The sequence below is a fragment of the Taeniopygia guttata genome, chromosome 2 (genome assembly GCF_048771995.1).
Source record: "Taeniopygia guttata chromosome 2, bTaeGut7.mat, whole genome shotgun sequence".
Taxonomy (NCBI): Eukaryota; Metazoa; Chordata; class Aves; order Passeriformes; family Estrildidae; genus Taeniopygia; species Taeniopygia guttata.
This window is the reverse complement of record NC_133026.1, coordinates 71,643,484-71,663,820: the sequence shown is the minus strand read 5'-3', so window position 1 is coordinate 71,663,820 and position 20,337 is coordinate 71,643,484. Positions and strand designations below refer to the sequence as shown.

Sequence of the window (20,337 nt, the reverse complement as noted above, 5' to 3'; positions counted from 1 at the left end):
CATGTGCACATGCAGCAGTCACCTATCTGCTTCTCGGAATCCTGAAGAAAAGGGTCCTGAACAAAAATTCTCAAAGTAAATACAGGTCATTCTTTGAAAAAGCTGGTAATATTTTCACCTTAAAACAATGTGCAGGAGAGAAAAAAAAAAAAAGGGAAAAAAATTCTTCCCCAAACCAGAAAGGAAAGCTCCTTAATCAAGTAAAACACATTTATATTATAACCTTTCTCTTAATTTACAATATGCATCATCACCAGATGCCTAATCTAGTTTTTTATACTACCAAACTTGCTAATCATATTTTATATATTAATTTCTTTATATGTGGACATCTTTAAATTCCTGAAATTATAGTAATGTATATGAACTTGTGATACTATCAAACACTTTCATTTTATTTTTATATACATACTCCAGAATATTAAATACAGTTTTTAAATTAAGCTTCTGAAAACAAGCTATTACTTGGGATGTTACATATTTTCTTAAATGAATTCTAGCTTCCAGTGTTTATTAAGAAAGTCACTCAGAAAAGAAAATTTGCTGGCTATTAATTAAATTATCTGTTCCTATTTTATTTGATTTGAAAATTGTTCTTTCTCTTAAGCAGAAAGATGGATAATTTCTCCTTAACACAATTAACTTAATATTCAGCCTGTTAAACAAGTAGTTTTTATAGAACATGTACTTCAGAAACCCTAAATTGACAGACTAAGCAGTTACTTCACGAAAGGAAAATAATTTATTCTTTGTAAAATTACATCCCTTGATTTTAATGGAAAGCTATAATAAAAAAAATCATGTTATCCTAATTACATTGAGATTTAATATTTGAAATATGTGGGGAAAGAAAATTTCAACTGCCCTAGAGAAGCTGATTTAGTTTGCTGTAGAATGAAAACTGTGTGCTGTTTGTAGCATCTCCTGTGTTAGATTACATACATTCCTCCATATCACAGACATTTTTCTGTCAGGCATGGCTTTAGGCAAAGACCAAATTAAAACCAATACTTTTCTTAGTAACCCAATAATGCCCTTAAATAAACAGACAGACACGGAATATCCTACCAGGTATAAAAGTATGACCTAATGTTCTTAGGCAGTAATACTCTTGAATAATCCTAGACTGCATAATTGAATCCAAATACCTCAAAATAAATTCGTCAACTGATCGAAATTACGAGCAAATCAGACTGAAAACGGCAAGCAAAAAGTAGAGTGGCATGATGAAAAGAGAGTTTCCTCCCTACTTCCTTCTTGATCATGAAGTCTACTGGCTTTGCTTTTATGAAGAGAAGGTTGGAAAATATGCTAATACTTGCTTTCCAGGACTGTCCATGTTTCTTGACATATAGCAACGGAAAAATTAAGATAGTTTTCCTGATATACCAAACTAAACTATCTAACTTGTCCTGTATCCAAACTTAATTTTCTTTTCCCAACTCCTGGCCTAGAAAAAGGGTCTGAGAAAGCAAGTCTAAGTCATGAGATGAGACATAAGAGGATTCTCAATTCAGGAAAATAACCCCTGCTAAGGAATAACTTATTCTGACTAGCATTAAAAAGCAACAAAGTAAATGACACATTATAAAAGAAGTTGCACACTTCTATCCTTCACTCTTTCTGCTCTTGCTTTGAGCAATAACTTTACACCTATTTAATCAGCACTTTACAAGTGAAATTATTTTTTAAAATATTTCTTTTTTTAGATTTCACAAGTACATCGAAATCCACAGTCTTACCAGTCAACCCACCTATAGTATTTGTTAAAAACATCAGCATACACAGTTGCTATGGTTTGACACGGAAAAAGAATTTTCTTGGCAGGAAGAGGTCAATCCAGTCAGGGGTCAGGGTTGCATATTGACACCTGGAGTGACCAATTGAGGGTGGACATGCCTCTGAGAACACAGAGGGGTTAAAAGCAGAATTCCCAGGAGAAATCGCTCTTTTTGGTTCCGGTCAGGGTGCAGTGCAGGACTCGCTCCTGCCTGGCCCGTGGCTGGATGGGGAAGGGGACCAATGCGGCCCAGCTTGGGGTAGGGCGAAGGGTGGAGGGGGCTGGAACCAGGGCTGGCCCCCTGCAGATGGAAGGGTGGATAAATCTGGGATGTCTGCGTTCCCCCAGAGTGTCTCTCTCTCTTGAGAGAGAAAGAGACAGCAGAAGCTTGTCAGCAGTACGCCGCGGGAAAGGAGAAGAGCGGGGGGCTGCAAGGCCGCAAGGTGCCCAGCCATGGGAGCCGGCGATCCAGGCAGAGCCAGCCAGGGAGTTGGGACTTTTAACCCTTCCTTGAGAAATGAAAGCTTTGTGAAATTTTACTCCTCCTCGGTTTGAGAGAGAGGAAGAGAGACAGCCTGGATCCTGGGATGTTAGAAGGAAAAATTCTAGGTGGGAGGAGATGATGGAGTGGCTTTTGGCTGGACTTTTTCTTGTTAGCCATAGACTGAACCAATTTTCTCCTCTGAGAGACATTATTTTAGGAGGATGCCGGTGAGCCAAGAGACCTGCTTCAGCAGCTGAGAAAACACAGGAGTGGAGGGAACAGAGAAAAGTTGGGGAGGTGGAGGTGGTGTCCCCTGTCTTCAGAGAACTGGAAGAGAAGAAGATCTCTGTTCCTCAGACCCTCGGCCCCAGGGAAGAAAGAAAATGGGGGGGACTGTGGTCCCAAAAAATGAAAAACTAAACTGTTGTTTTTTCCCCTCTTGGCAGAGCATCCTTGAAAAGAATGATCCTAAAAGCAGTCTGTCCATCCATGCATTGGTGGTGAGAGCACCCTGCATTGGAGAGTGTTACCATGGCAAACTTGTGTGACATGGAAACACAAGAGGTGGCAGCTGTGTTTCGTGGGGGTCTATGGTGCAAGGGAGACTCCTCTCTCCCCTGATGGACTTAGTATTGATTATATTGAAGGGTGAATACTTGATTAAGGGTCCAAATATGTCTCACTGTGGTTTGTTGGAATTGTGGGGGGGAGGAGGAATGTTTTGGAAGGTTTTCATTTTGAGTTTTGGTGTGTGCTTTTCTTTCTTTTTTTCTTTTATAGTAGTATAGTAGTAGTAGCTTAATACAGTTTTTTTTTCACTTTTGTTATTAAGCTTGGCCTGCTTTGCTCTGTTCTCGATCACATTTCACAGCATTCAATTGAGAGGTTGCATTTTCATGGGGGCACTGACATTGTGCTGGTGTCAAACCATGACAACAGTATAGTGTATAAGAAGTTAATCAACACAGAAGTTCTAAAAACTGTATTTAATATTCTCTAAAAAAAAAATCATTAAAGTTAACAGATTCCTGCTTGCAAATTTTTGCCAATTATTGGCAAGCTTAAAAAGTCAACTTGCCAATAAGCACTAAAGTAAACTTATAGGTGTAATTCAAATATGCCATAGCATACATTTTAATGTTATACTGTAAGGAAGATGCATCAGAGGGAATAAACTATAATTTAGTTGTATATAGCATATGTACAGGAATATGCATATTTTACAATCATAATGAAGACCACGCACCCCATATTTTTTCTGCATAAATGCAGGGTTAAGTTCCACACTCCATTACAGATATTGTCAAAAAGCAACTCTAGAATGTGTTAGTTTAAAAGAAAAAATCATAGAAGTAAATTACGTTTACTTTCTAGAATATGTAATGGATAAGAATTCCTGTCAGCTATTCTTAAACAGAGATAATGCTAAACCATCACTACATGTCTGGGTTCTTCTCTGTCAAATCTAAATAAATAAAATTATGTCTGCCTTCTCTCTCCAGAGTATCCAATGAATTTTTTACAAATGAGAACAACAGCTACAACTAATGCCTTTCAAGCCTCAGCAAAACTGAATTATTAAATCTGTCTGCCTATATCCTCTTACAGCCTACTTATGAATACTTGATTTTATTTTGTATAATTGACAACAGTTGTCAGGAAAGAAAGGTTTTAACGGCAATCAAATTAAGATCAACTGGTATAAGTGTCAGAGTGAAGAGCTTGTGTCAAGTGTTGATGAATTAATTGATGGGTCAGTGGGAAACAGGGCACGTGGAACTGCAGTGCCATAAACAGTTTTATATTTTCTGGCAATATTACCAGTCTCCCTGCTTTAAGTGAAAAACATTGAAAGAGATGGGTTACTGGAATGTACCCAGCAAAAGAAAAACAGACACTGACTTTGCACACTTTAACACCAGATCATTTACGAACAACTTAATTTTTAAATCATTTCTATTACTTAAGTGACTATGTACATGAAAATTTTAAACTGATGACAAGGTGAATAGCAACACCAAGATGACATATTGGAGTACAGAGTTTCATTTACTATTCTAATGAGAAGCTTTCTGTTATGATGGCTTCTAAGGAGAAACAAAACCGCAAGACATCTGAAACACCCTAAACCTTTAAGCTACATCGCCATTCCAGAGGACGTACATTTATAGAAGACTGATTAAATTAAGTTTAAAAGCATTAATTTCTCTTAAGACCAGGGAAGAACTGTGTATACTTGAGATATTTGATCTGAATTAAGAAACCGATGAAGCAATTGATTAATTGGAATTTAAGCCATCAGTCACTGGATCCATGAACAGTTTCATTTACATTCTAAACAATCAACTGATGGTCTTATAGGATACCATGTATTAATACACAGTCAATATGATACCCCTAAACTCATCACAGCTCCTTATTGACAAGAACTCAGATGTTTTTTAATCCAAGCTTGATCACACTGCATCTTTTCTGAATTGTGGTATTGATTCAGTACGCTTTAGGAATTTTTATCTCTATTAAAACATGGAATTTTCAGATATAGCAAACAATGTTCCAAATTAAAAAAAAAGTCTACATTCATATTCACATTCTCAAATTTTAGCTTACTGATTTATATTATTTTGAGATATACAGAAGGATACCCAAAAAACATTAATCTTTTCCATTTAATAGGATTTGATGCACCACTTTGCTCCATTATTCTTCTGATGTATACTAGCAATCTCTTTTTGCAGAAATCCAGTGATACAGAAAAAAGATGGTGTGCATTACTTACATCTTCAGAGTAATGACTAAATCAAAAATTGCCACAGACAATACTTAGAACACTGAAAAAATTCTCACTTTTCAGATAAAATATGAATACCAACTAAACAGCTCCAAGATTTGAGAGCTCTGGCAGCACAGCAGAACTCACTGTCCCCATACACATCCCTAATGCACTTATGTATTCCTAAAGACCAGTACCACAAAAAAATACATATACATCTTAAAGGAGAGTGCTTATAGAAGACTTAAGGAGCATTTCCTCTTTTGATGAAAACAGAGCTCACAGAGGAGGTTGAGAAAACCATATGGCCAAATATACCAGTATCCACATGTTTTACTTCCAAGACTTTAGCAGCAGCAATAATAATCAACTTGAAGGGCAGTTAACTAAATTTGGGGGAGTAGTAATAAAAGCCTTGGTATCTCATAAAGCTTAAACACAGAAAAGTACAAGTCAAAAGAGTTGACATCTGAGTACAATAGACGTGAAAAAACAAGAGGATAAATTTTTCGTTAAAGTTTAGCAGGGAAAAGCAAATTTTCCTGTACTGTTTGGTCACTGGGAAGACCCAGCTATGAAGATTTAACACTGTACCTTACAGATACTTTACAGACAACATGTTATAAACTTCTACACAAGGAATTCTTGAAACCTACTTTTGCAAAACTAATTTTGGTTTTTCTATTTTCAAAGCCTTTGACAACATATCAACAAGTTTATCAGTTCTTAATATACATATATTTTTCTGCCTGACTTGCCCTGCCTCTGGGATCTGCTTTGATGATTCTCACCTTCAGTTTCTCTATATTGTTTCCCAAAAAGAGGTGATTGTTTGGGATTTCAGGACATTCACACCGCTACTCCAGCCAAGCCACCAAATCCCCTCAAATTTCTGGGAAAATGCATTATCAGTGGAAAATAGGAAGAGGCTCATTTATGCCTAACAATAAAGTCTCCTTACACTTCCATTTCCTCAACTCTTACCAGTCTTTTCTTTTAACTACAGAAAAAAATTAAAATATTTCTTTGTTAATGCTTATTTTGCTGCAAATCTAGTGAAATACATGAACTGTACTAGTCATACAAGTATGCAGAGAAAATAAAATAATTAGGGAATTGTATATATGATCATGTCTTCTAATAATATTTTACTGTGTAATTTTACAGTTCTAATAGAGAGAGTAGAATATTATTTGGAGCCTAATGCCTGCTGAGACCACCTCCTTCCACCACAAAACATTCATACTATCTGACTACATCTTAAACAAGTAGCTGATCATGTCAAATCACTAGTGCTCAGTGGCTTAAAGCAGATACCAAAACATTTCAAACCTGAGTTAAATCAAATGCTAAAAACAGAATAGGAACTGAAATAGAGAAACAGATTAAAGTAGTTTGGACAGATTGTTGGCAGCTACTCATGCCCTGAAGATAAACTTTTATCTGGCCGTATGTGCAAAACTTAACTCTAGTCATTTATCATTCTCTATAGCAATAGATTTTCAAAGCATTTTAGTTTCCAGACAGGTAGGTTTTACAACACTTGTTTTCTAAACATAATAGAAAATTCCAGAATGTGTGACAAATGCAACTCCTTCAGCCTTATTATACTGCAGTAGTTGGTTTTATGAAGAAACAAAAAGTGACATCAGCTGCACAACAGAATTCCAAACTGACATTTTCTCCTGTGGTTTGATTTTCAAATATCTGAAGTTCCAGAGAATCAAGCAGTTTGTAGAACACTTACTCCTAAAATTTCCAGATAAAAAAGATAGTACTAGCATCACCTTTATTATATTCTTCCTTGCAGTGAATTTGGACTTTCATTCTTTGACATAAATGTTCTACTAATATTTGCATTTTAAGACTTACAAAGCTAGATATTTTAAACAAGTAAAACGTATTTGATGGCACAATGCTCTCTGTTTGTATAGAAATGCTTAAAAACTCATCATTTTCAAAAAAAACGTCTTTAATGAGCAACTTTTGTTCGAGATGGTAGACTGGTGTATGCCTTTACTGGTTAACTCACAGCTCCTTCCAACAGAAAATCAGCTTGCATGAATGGTTATTTAAGCCTGTACTTGCATTGCAGAGTTTATGCCAGTTAAATGGCTAGCATTTAAAATAAAAATCACATCTGAGAGTTATATTGCTACAGAAATGAACTGCTACAAAGCCTCAAAAAATATTTTCCTGTTTTATTCCCACATTTTACTTATACCATTGTTGTTAAAGTAATTACAAGTAAAGAATCCTGAAAAGTGTTCACTACAAATTTTAATGCAAGGGAGATGACTCTTTTTGCTACAATTCTAAAAAGTATAAGCATGTTTGCAACTAATTTTTATACCTGAGTAAATATACAATTTAAAAATAATTTTTAAAGTGGAATTCAAAACACTGATCTGTGTAATAGGAAATGTCCAGGGGGACCTTTAGAGGCTGGAAAAATGGGCTGATGAGCAAGCACCAGAATAATGTAACAGTGGCCTGAAAAATAATGCATGTAGCAACTGTGCAAGTTGCATTACCTTGGAAAGAATTAAATGCTCTTCACAAAGGATTGTAAGAATTTTTTAATTATTCTCCATTTCTCTACTACTTGCATTGCACAGCTGTAATGGTGGAAAGTGTTTTGCAATGTCCACACCAGTAAGTTATTATGTACTGGATTTAAGAAGAAACAGTACCAAAACTTGTTTATGATAAAAACCTTTGCACGAGAGTATGCTTGACAACAGTGGAACTCACCAGCCACTGGGAGTTGCTCTCTCCAGAGTGTCACCTCTACAATTAAAACAAAACAAAAAAAACCCCCACCTGTTTTGTCAATTTAGTAGCTGTTGAGAAATCTAAAGCATCGGAGATATTAAAATAAATTTGTGACTTTATTTTACCAGACATCTACATATATTTTTTACAAAATTTTACAAGTTTGTTCAAAGAGAAATATTTAAATGCAGTACTCTCACTCTTGAAAAAAAAAAAAATACTGCTTTTCCAGAAGTAGTGGCTGTTACTCTACATGAAATAAAGCAGCTATCAAAAAATTTAACTCTATGCAGAAGACATGTACTAAGTTCAAATACTACAGTCAGAAAAGCTGAAGCAGACCAGGAAAACCACCTCATGTTCACACTTTGGAAGTTCAGTTTCACCAGAAAAGGTTAAAGAGAAAATCCAGCTCCACTTTTCATACATCACAAAGCACTATCTGTGACAAAAGAAGACCTCGGGAACAATAAGAAGGGTCTGACTAAGATTAAGGAGTTCTTACCCCTGTAAAAAGCAACTAAGGAAAGTCAGGATCCTACCAGCACTGTGATTAGTCTGTCATAGGCCTAAGTAGTTATCAGTAACACAATTTTTTTGCAGTCCTAGTGTCTATGGAGCATATCACAAAACCTAAAGTTTATCACCCCTTGGCTATTCCAGCTGCAGATGTAGGCAATTAGTTCCTTTAGCTGTAATTCGATGTACAATGCTATTCTGCCATGCAATCCTTCTCCCAGTAACTTTTGACTGGTGACCGATTTCAACCTAGTATGGCAGAACAATGATCTCAAACTTAGGAAGTTCCCTGAGTTTTTGTCAAACAACAGAGAGGATGAAAGAGCCATATGAACAAAAGAAAAGCCAAGCTGCTAACTCCAACAGTCATCTGTTCCTGGACCTAGCAAAAATTGATAGCAAAAATCAACATTTGCTTAGCTCAGAACCAGCCACTGCATTTGCCAGCTTTTCACCATGAATTATTAGAGGCATGTAAATAAAAAGCTTGTCTGGAAAAAAATAAGCTTCATTCGTTCTTTTTTGACACTTTGTAGTCACCGTATAAAGTTTGTATTCCTCTCAGAATTTCACATTTGAAAGTAAAAAGAGTACAAATATAGAAACACCAAGTCTTACAATCAGATGCACCAGATTTTCAGGGAATATGAGACCCAGATCATGTCAGAACATGTGTTACCATAGGAATACCTGACCTGGATCAGAAGCCAGTCACTGCACCAAGGCACAGCCAATGTGGAGTACAAGGATTGTAGCTCAGAGAAGGAAAGAGTTTAGCTTTGAAATCTTTCTTGTGTTTTACACACACAGTATCTTTGATACTCCCATAATGAAGTTATTAACACACACTTCAGCTGGCAGCTTCCGTGGACAATTATAAAATTATAGAATAATCTTTAGAATGCCCTGTCTAGCCTTTGATTTTTGATTGAGGCAGCATATAGACAAATGAAATGCATAAAATATGCCAAACAAATTAAAAATGAACTTAAAAGTTTTGTTAAGGGCCACTTAAGATCTAGTTTAATTTCAGCAAGGGAGCTTTGTGTTGGTGTAACAGATCTTGCCTACATTTGCATAACAGCTTTACACTAAAGTAGTCAGTTGATTTTGGCATGCTGCCTGCTTATACAGAAAATGAAAATAACCTTTAAACCATCTTTTGCACCCAGTTCAGCATGAATATTTCCTTTCATTTGGTGGAAGGCTGATAAACGGGACAAATAGTTGAAATCACTTATTTCTGCCATATATATAATGAGTAACATCAAGATTCAGTCATAGATAATCTCCTCCTACTTTTTCAAATACATAGAACTCCAACATATTACTCCATAAGCTTTTCATGCCTAATTTAAAAACTACTTTTATTTATTTTGGAAGTAAATGAAAATCTTTTGGAAATCTCTGTTATACAGGGAGCCAGACAGCAGCGAAGAATTTACATTTGAGGAATGATTTCCACCTGTTCCATCCCCCTGGGAAGTAATCCTAACTGAAAATACGAACAGCCATCTATGCCTCCATCCATGAAAGAGAAGAATACGAATGTTACAGACTGCCACATGAATAAAAAAGCAAGTCCCACCAATATGAGCTTTTAGACTATAATTTCTGTAAAGTTTGATTAATAAACATAGGAATCTTAGAAATTAGATACAGGAACACAATTGACATCAAGTTATTATATCAGATCTTTGAAGAGATCATTCTACCTAAAAGATAATGCATTTGATAAAGAAAGGGGAAAATACATCTAATAAGAAATTAGTTTTATCAAAATAAGCTTGATGCCCCAAAATGCAATTTCTGCTACGCAGAGTTAAAAATATCCTAGAAAACTGTAAAAATGCATTGGGGGGGGTGAGTTTCTGGATTAACTTTGTAAGCTGCCCATTTATAACTCAAATTGCTTCTTTTTTTGAGTGATGATGTAGGATATGGCAGTGCTGCAGACTACATTAACATGTTATGTAAATATTGAAGCTGTAAAATTGTACTTTACCCCAAAAGAAGCTTAAAGGTAGGTTTGGATTTTGAGATTAGTTCAAACTCTCCATTTTACGCTTTAGAGATTTATAGTAAGAAGCTATAGTTAAATTGCTTTATTACACAGAAGATAAAATTACATATAGAACATAAAACCATGCAAAAATTATTTCACACAGTACTTACAAGTTTCAACTATAAATTAAACCACAAATCAGTCAAAACTGCAACATCAGGAAGGAACCATTACAGATACAAGTGTTCACTCTTTAGTCAAAAACCAATTACTGCCATATGCTTGAAGTTTAGGAAATTATTTTTGTGTGGTTTTGCTTTCTGTTTTTGTTTTTAAAGAAGTGCAACACCAATAAAACTAGGTAACCTGTTGCTTGTTAACAGAAAATTAGGCTTTTTAATAGATTTCTGTTCTGAGAGGGAATAAAAAGAAAATATAAGACCCCTGGAAGACTTTGTCACTCCAGGCCAGTTACAGATGACCACTGCATGTAATCAGCATTAACAAGACACAATACCTGTACAGAAATTTCTTCTCTTAGCAAATATATAGCTCTACTGGAGTTCTGTAGGCTATCAGAAATATTTTTGTCTTCTCTTTCAAATGATCTCTACAAATTTAGGCTTTTATCTGAAATATATGATAGAACTCCAGTGCCACAGTGAAATACTATGTGCCACTAATACAGGGCTTTACCAATATCACAGCTATTAGCTTTGTGAAATTTAGTGCTGTCTGACAAATACCAGACAGTTCTTCAGGATCTGAAGAGAAATGGTAATATAAAGGAGGAAAACTCATTTGACTTATACACAGGGGTATCCAGTAGTAATTTCTAAACTTTACAAAACGGCTATAATTTATAGGGTTCCTATAAAGGAGATATTTGTTTCTCAAAATTAAGAGTACTCCCCTATCACTATGTGAAGAGAAATAGATCTAACAAGCACAGCCCTTTTCTTTCTCTCATGCAAGAAAATTCCTGGTTTTTTGGCTTTTTTTTTTTTTTGACTGATCAAAAAGGCAGAATTATTTTGAAGTAAAAGAACCCAAACAATTATTTCAGGAGTTCAAATCACTGTAATAAATTTTTCCAAAAATATTAGTAGGTTCAAATTTGAGTTATTTTAAATTTAATAACAGAAACACAATCAGATGACATTTAAATGTATGTCACAAGACAATGATCAACTGATCATGCTAGAATGTGAAATTAATGTCAAATCATACTAATAAAATTCAGTCTTATAAATCTATTTGCTAAATATTTTTACCATTTTTAATATTTAAACCTTTTGTTAAAACAGCTCATAAAACCATTCATGTGGAGAAACATATCTATAGAAGTCTCATGTTCACCATAACATTACTCCTGTTTACAGTCGAGGCATAATGTGTTTGCCATGTATGGACTCCTCTCATTAATCTGATGTAGGTGGAGCTTCAATCTATTTAACCATTTCAAACTGACCACAATGTACAATGTAAAACTCTACCACAACCACCAACTTATCATGTAACCAGTGTGAATTGTGGAAAAATACCTGTTTTTTCCGAGGTTCTAAGAAACACCATGTCAGATGGGATTCGTTGATTCTGAGAGAAGAAAAAAAAAAAAACACATGTATTTTGTAAGTATGAAAAAAAGTGAATTCCAATCAAAAGTCCAGTAAGATCTATCACCAAAAGGTCACACTTGGATTGAAACTCAATTAAAATAGGATTTCTCACAGTACTTTACATTCAGCATTTGCAATTCAGAAATCAATATTTTCAAAAAATTATACCATAAGCAAACAACAGCTAATCCTTTTAGATGTTCTTTATAAGTGACTGATAAATACCTGAAGAACAGATTAACATTTTCTTGACTGAAAACAGTACTTCAAGTATATAAATATATAATCAAAATATCTTAACACATAGTTTCACTGAGCAAAACTCTGACATTCAGTTAGCACACGTAATAGAAAGAAAAAAGTAAATTCAAAATATCTGTCTTGGCACTCAAATTGCAAATGCTACGTATACCAAGAATTCCTCTCTCTTCCAACACACAGAAGCACACACAGGGGAAATAGCAAATTAGGGAACAGCATTTTGCTATTACATATATGTAAAATGAACAGAAATACTTCCTCACTAAGACACAGAATCATATGCATAGTCAGATGTACCTGTTGTGTCATTTCCCTTTCCAGCACAGAACTGTCTGTATCAAGTTTTATATTATTTGTTGATTACAGAAAGGCCAATCTAAGCTTTCACAGGTTAAACAAAATGAACAATACCAGGCTCCCACACACATGGTGTCTGCTACATAACTACCCAAATCCTCAGCTCTCTCTCCACTTGTTTCCAAGGCATCTAGCAGCAGCAGTTACACATGGCCAACACAGAGTTTAGGAATGAAACACCAGAGAAAACAAAAATAACCAACATATCAAAATTTGCAAGGCACAGAACTGGAAAGGAAAAAAGCAAGGTTTTCCATTAATCCAAAGAAACCTTCCCAAGATCAGCACGCCACCACAACAGTGCCATTTAGAATAGTGTGATCTGAAGAGATCTGCCAAAGTCAACTGCCAGCCTACGTTATATGGGCTTAGCTTCCAAAATAAGATGATGTAAACACTCTGAATCTCTAGGAGACCAGTACTTCTCACCACTCCTTGAAACATACTCTCAGGAACACCAGTTTATGGGTGTAAATTGTAACTTGATTCTCTATGGGAAGTTCAGTAAAGAGGGGCCATAAAGGACTACAGAGAGGGCTACTATCATAAGCAAAGATGAAACTTGAAAAATGAGGAAGTTGGGAAACACTAAAAAATAGATGCATGTTTCAGTTTACATGAAAATTCTACACAGATAGCAAAAAACCCTCTGCATAACTTAAAATGATGCATTTTCATAAATTAATATTTCTTGATTTGCAGCATTTCCTATTTTAACTCTTTATGCTTTTACAAATAAAGTTCACTTGCTTGTGTGCCAACAGTATTCACCTCAAAGAGGCTGTTCATCTTTAACTAGTACAGCATTTTTTTTGAATCTTGCCTTATAAGAACTAATAATTAAGGATGCAGTGAAATTTATTATTCATCATGAGGCAAAATTCAACTAGAAATATCTCATTCAAATTCTGAAAAAAATGCAGAAAAAAGATTAATCTTAAACTATATTATTTTGCACTTACTAGAAGGAAAAAATATAAAAAGGAAAAGGCAACTTCAAAATTAAATAATTCTGTCCTTAAATGACAATAACGATTAAACAGACATCCAGTCTTAATATAGATTAGCTATACATTTTTACAGCTCCCCTGCCAGCTCTGACATAAATCCATTACACAAGTTTCAGGTTACTGGCTTCATGCCTACAAACTTCCAGTTACTTGTAAACAAGCTAAAACACTTCACCAGCATCCAAAAATAACAGTCAAATGATCTAATACTGAATTAAATAGAAGTTCTGGTAACACAAAGGAGGTACCTTACAAGTTACTACCAATTTCCACAGAGGACGCATTTCAGTTCACATTGAGTAAATTAAACGTTAGCCTGGCCCAGAGTATCCAAGATTCAGATACTTTATGCCTGACACAACTGGGCAGAATCATAGCATATTTGAAGCTGGAAGGGACCCATAAGTATCAGAGAGTCTAACTCCCTGTTGCTTTAAGGACTACCTATGGCTAAATAATACGACTAAGAGCAACATCCAGACAGTCCTTGAACTCAAAAAGGTTTGGTGCCATGACCACTTCTCTGGGAATCCTGTCCAGCCTCTCAGTGACAAGCCTTTTCCCAGAACTTTCCCTAACACAGCTTCATTCATAGAATCATAGAATGGCTTGGGTTGGAAGGGACCTTAAATATCATCTTGTTCCAAACCTCTGCTATGGGCTGGAACACCTTTCACTAGACCCGGTTGCTCAAAGCCTGACCTTTAACACTTCTAGGGACAGGGAACACACAACTTCTCTGGACAATCTGTTCCAGTGTCTCATCACGCTCACAATGAAGAATTTCAGGCTACTACCTAATCTGTATCTACCCTTTTTTCAATTTAAAGCCATTTCTCCTTGTACTGCTGCTGCATACCATTGTGATTCCATTTCCTCGTGTCCTGACGCTGATCACCAGAGGGTGATCAGCAACTCCTCCCCCTCTGCCCCCCAATAAGAAAGTTATAGACTGTGAGCAAATTAGTCATGTGAATATTTTCTCATTTTCATACAAAAAAATAGATACTAATTTTGCCTTCTTTTGTGTTCTGTCTTGCTCATTTTTCTTTCCCGTAAAATAATGAAACCTTTTCTGCATAAATGTATCTGAATGTATCCTATCATGTAGGGAAGGCTAGAGACTGACTTGTCTTCAAAGTATTTTAAATTGACATCTTGTTTTAGTATCAGGTTTTTCATAATTCAGAAGTGGGCAGAAAGACACAGCAGGAGCACTAGGTACCAAAAACATTATCCCTATTATTGCTGACTCTGGAGGGCAAAGACAGACCTGCAGATACACACCTAGTCACTATAAAAGTGTGACTACACAGAAACAGATGGCAAGTATGCTACAAAAATCTTTAACATCTCATTATGGAGAAAATTAAATTTTGTTGTACATTGTCACAGTCAAACAGCAGCAGTATGTCAATCACGTTAGTCCTCTCATGTCATATTTATCAAAGTAGAACAAGTTAAAATGACAACAGACACAACTTCAAGCATTCAGAAACCCATGAAAAAACTACAAAATCTCAATTACCACAAAGATGATACCAGAAATGCTTATTAACATATACTGAAATTTGAACATGTAAGTCATAAAAATTACTTGAATACATTGTTTTTCTTAAATCTGGGCAGAATTAGAGCTCCAGAGAAGGAGGGCTTCCATTTATTTCAGTGTTTGCACACTTTCAGATTCAGTCCTAGATGTCTAACTACACCCAGCCAATGGTCAATACAAGCTAAGTGCTTCCTCAGCTCCAGGGTTCCCATGAGTAACTCTATGTCATCCAGGAATACCAGCCAGACTACTAAACAAGAAACCCATAAAGACATGTATACTTTCCTGCAACACAGGCTACAATATTCACTTAAAAATACTCTTCTCATAGCTTTCAAATTACATTTATATTTTTCTCATGTTATTATCATGAAATTCTTATTTACATAAACTTTTCCTGTTCCCTAGTCAGTCTTCCAATTCCCCTCAATTGGGCATAGCTACAGACCCTTGGAGTTCTGCATTTACTGTCCTTCCTTCTCCATGCAGGCAATGAACCATGTACTTCTATTATTAACTAAAATACTCCCGCTTACTTCTGAGTTATAAATAGAACAGGCAGTTGTCTTCTTGGATCTCCATGCTGTGAAATACTGCATGTTAGCATTAGCTGCAATCCTTGCAAATACTGGATTAATTTCACTTTATGCACAAGATAAGAGAAAAAATTGTGTACCTTTATAGCTCCAAGACAAGCTCTCAAGGTTTGAAGAAAAAGCATTACTGTTCTCATGCTTTAAATCACTATTATGAGCTGTTATTGTTCAATGTTGTCCCATAAATGTGTAGTTATTATTATTAACTAAATGTGTTGTTGAGTTTTATGCCCTCCTCACATCCTCAAAATGTATTCCAAACAGTCAATAAGGTACAGTGTCTAAATAGCAATATCTGAACTCAACAACTCATCCCATCAGTTGTCTTATTTAGGAACACTGTGCACATCTGTGCTTCCACTGGAGATTAAAAATGTAACACAAGCAAAGGAAAACATCCAGAAATAGCACAACTGTTCAAGGGAGGAGACCATTTATCAGCTAACAGATATGAATGCCTTTAAGCTTTTAAAATTAGGCAATATTTTAATCTGTTCAGCTTCATCATGCCTAGTAATAGCGCTATATGAAATTTTCACTATTCATATAGTTGAAACAATAGATGTATTACTCGAAACTAAACTATTTTAAGCATATTGCAATCACTTAAGAAATAGTTTGAAATTATTTAGTACTATTAAAAAAAAGACAATCACAGGATATTCAAAGTTTAAATCTAGAAAAACCTTTCATTTAAGTTGTTAGTATTTGTGATGCACTCACTAGTTAACATATGGATCTTCAGCTCAAGTGAGTCATTAATTTCACTGCAGATGCTGTTGATGCATCTACCAGTCAAATACAATGTTAACTTGTTTCTCTGCTATTAGAGTGAGCAATTGAACATTTCACTCCTGACTGGTTCTTTGGCTTAAGAGTCATACTCTGAAATTGAAAACTGCTTGCTCCAACAAAATACACTCCTCAACAGAACCAGAAAACATTTAATTTCATTAGCCTGAAAGCACCCCCAGCTAGGTGAAAAGGAAAAAAGACAGCTCTGCTGGGGCAGTAGGGAGCTTGAAACTGAAATACTACATTCAAACCATTATATACATCTTACTGATAATACCTGACAAAAATCTTCATCAAAAAGCCCATTACTCGTTATTTCTCTAAATCGTTAAACATGACTTTTTTGCATTAGAAACTTCAGGCACTCACAACATATAAGCTCTAAGCTACTGCAAACACTGCTAAAATAGCAATGCATGACAGAATGATCCCCAAAGTAACTCCAGTTTTCCAAAGTTTAGTATAATCCAACCGACAGATGGATCACAGTGAATTTCAGGGAAAGCAGATTACCTAAGTAGCCATCAGAGTCTTCCCTACACTCTATAATAATTAATTCCAGGTTTACAGTTCAAGAAGGGCCAAAAAATTCCCTAACAAAAATCAAAGCAAGTACCTCAGTCTCCTAGAAGTTCTGGAATAGGCAGAAGCAAGCATGTGCAAGCCAATTCTACCTGCACTCTAAGGTAACATGGTATAAAGCAAAACAGATGTAATGGCCGGATATACCAGTGCTTTTCTTGTACAGCCTAGTATTTGCTGCTCAGATGGACCCAAAAAGTTATAAGGTACACAGAGAGGACAAAAAAGAACAGGAAAAAAAGCAAGAAATTGTGAAAACTACATGAAAATATATATACTTTAAGCTGAGAGCAGCAAGCCAAGCAAGACTTGGGTTGTTGCTTGAGGCTGTTTTTTAATTTGAATGACAGAAGAAATAGAAAGGAAGGAAACAGAAGTCTTTCAAATCAAGCAGTAGATACAAGCTTCAATTTGAGATGCCTCCTTGGATCAGCTCTCTGATACAAAGTGTGATGGGAATCAGTTGCAGGCACCCAGAAAGTGAGTCACTTTTCCAGAATTACTTTAAGCAAAAACAGTTACCTCTGACAACAAATTTAAGTTGACTTCTAAGATCACAATAACTTCTTAGTAGCCCAGAAAGGCAATTGAAATAAGCAACAATCTTTATAATAATGTTAATATTGAGCAAAGAAGAATTCTCAGCTCTCACTCACCATCTGCAAACAAACTGGAAAGCTTTCTGTCCATTTAAAAACATAAAAACTTTCTTATTATTTAATTATATATATTTAGATACATATTATATTAAAATAATACAAATATATAAATATACACACACATATGCATAAATAAAGATTATCCTTGAAAGCCTCAGACAGAGAAACAGTGATTTAACCATCAGAAATAAGGCAGCAATAAGGAGACATCTTAAAACACTCAGCACAGCACATGACAGAGAATTTAATTCTGTAGTTGTATTCCCTCCACAAGATTGATTTAAGCCTATAACTATTCATAAAATATAAATATATACATTCAGTTAAAATATAATTAATTTTATAATAGAGCTCCTTGAAGATTCTCAGATAGGGACTTGAATAAAATACTAGCTAGTTAGGACTTCACAGATAAGTACCTTGATACACTTTTCTTCAGAAGATAATTAGCATGTTAATAATCTTTAGTCTCTAAAATATATTTTAAAAGTATCAACCTTTTCCACTATGATGAGGTCTCCAACTTGTATGTCTGAACTCTTAACTTGCACTTTACCTTAAAAAAAAAAGAAGAAATGTAATCAACATTAATAAAGAATAACAAAAATATAAATACCAGAATGCAAGGGTTATTTATAGATGCTACAATTAAGTGAAAATATTACAATTGATACAAAACAGATCTCTGCTGAATACATTGATAAATACATTTCATCTGTTTGAATAAATAACTCAGTGGCTTAAAAAATTCCACTTTTGTAACCAGTTAGCTATTGTAGAAGTATTAGAGCAAAAAATACATATGGTAGATGCTCAAGTCTGACCTATAGTATCTGTAATACAGTTTTAAAATTGGGAAAAGAAATCTTTCACATCTACTAGGCAGCACTTATGTGTCTGACAAGAATTATTAGGTTTATAGTCATGGAGCCGTCTCGCACATGAGTTGTTATTCACAGCACAGCTACGAACAGGTAACTTTGCTTGACCACTAAAGTTCCTGATGTAATTGGCACTGCCTGATAATGTTGGCAATTTTAGCAGAAAATATGTAAAACTCTCTAAAGTCAAAGAAATGCCTAAAGATTTAATTCTAGAAAAGTAAAACATCAAAACCTGAAATAGATGTTTTTCATTCTCAAAAGCTGTCCATTCAGAAACTGGTGTAAACAATTCACTCAAAACTATACACAACACATTTTCCTTTTTAATTTCCACACATTCTGTAGGGTATTAATATTTGTAAATATCTTAAGTTTTAAAATTCTTATTTGATGAACTGGAAAACTGAGATAGAGAGGTTAAGCTATTGCCCAAAATATGTTATTATTGATCTCAGGAGAGATCAATAATAGAATATAGGAATTCAGGAGTTCTAGTCCCAGGTCCACAACTCCAAAATAAATTTTTGCTTCCCTGAGTTAAAAATTACCAAAACCCAAAATCCCATGAGGATATAAACACACATACACATATTTGAATTTCCTGCTGAGCTGAAACACACCCCCTGTAAGTATGATCTTCCCTCAACAGAAATACTACCATGATTCCAAGGTGCAGGTATAAGATGGAAAGTATGTCAAAACATGGCAAGATGTTAGAGTTCTAAATGACAGGAAGAATTAATTAGAACAGAAGACACACAAAAGCACAGACTGAGAAGCAAAAAGTTTGAAGCTTAATCAAAAATACTGAGTAGCAGATTTGTCATTGCATAGTCACATCTCAGTTATACTAAGTACAGCAAAAGAAAACTAGGGTAGGATGCAAATCCATGAGACCTTCTCATTACACCTCTCAGTAAAGAAAGACTAAAATTCCTTATACTTACATTTACATTTATTAAAAGGCAGTAAGATTCACATTATGAGTAATTATTTTGAGTACTTGCACTTTAAAATTTCATGCAAAAGCAGCAGTTGCTTTATGTCTAATTCAGCTAATAATAAATATATTCCTGTAATATACAGCTAATATTTGATATATTTTCAATTAAAATAGCATTTTGAAAATGTGCAATGTTCAGGAAAATCACAATTTTTGTTTGGCCTGTCTGCAAAGTTACTTCTGAGAGTCAAACTTTGCTACTGATAGTGACCTTTTACACTAGTTCCATTTTTCAGTTGCCAGAAGCACTTTCTGTCCTCTGCTCTCAAATATAAAACAAATGCAGTCTTCAATAGATAAATTTCTGAGGGGAGAGGAAGTAGCAGAAGACTACAGAAGGTATAAAAAGCTGTAGCAAGAATATCAGCAATTCCGTACAAGACTTTTGAGATACCTATGGAAATTAAATTAGTATCACTGTATCAAAAGCCTTTATTTTTTAAAATTTAAAGTAATACTAAAGCTCAACCACTAAAACAATAGTGTGACATTAAATCAACATATTTCACCTGCTTACCTGCACAAGCCTGTGAATTCTCCTTAAAAATTCTGAAGTTTTGACTAGAAGTGAATAGTATATACCGGAAAAAACATTGTAATGTTACTTTGCTAAGTTTGCTGGCTTTACCAAAAGAATAGCATTATCTATATTGTTTTCCATTCTTCTGCTAACAATTTTCATC

The 20,337-nt window shown here is 34.9% G+C and overlaps 1 protein-coding gene across 3 annotated transcripts in view; it reads right to left on the bottom strand.

Annotated features, from left to right (window-relative positions):
- The window catches only part of ATP9B (ATPase phospholipid transporting 9B (putative)), a 157,156-nt gene that overhangs the window by 96,174 nt on the left and 40,645 nt on the right, over window positions 1-20,337 (bottom strand). For all 3 annotated transcript variants that reach the window (XM_030265599.4, XM_030265600.4, XM_072924195.1), the window contains 2 exons: window positions 18,265-18,323; window positions 11,881-11,932 (listed from right to left, as the gene is read on the bottom strand). In XM_030265599.4, the coding sequence (XP_030121459.3) occupies window positions 11,881-11,932; window positions 18,265-18,323 (111 nt within the window). The remainder of the gene's footprint in view (window positions 1-11,880; window positions 11,933-18,264; window positions 18,324-20,337) is intronic.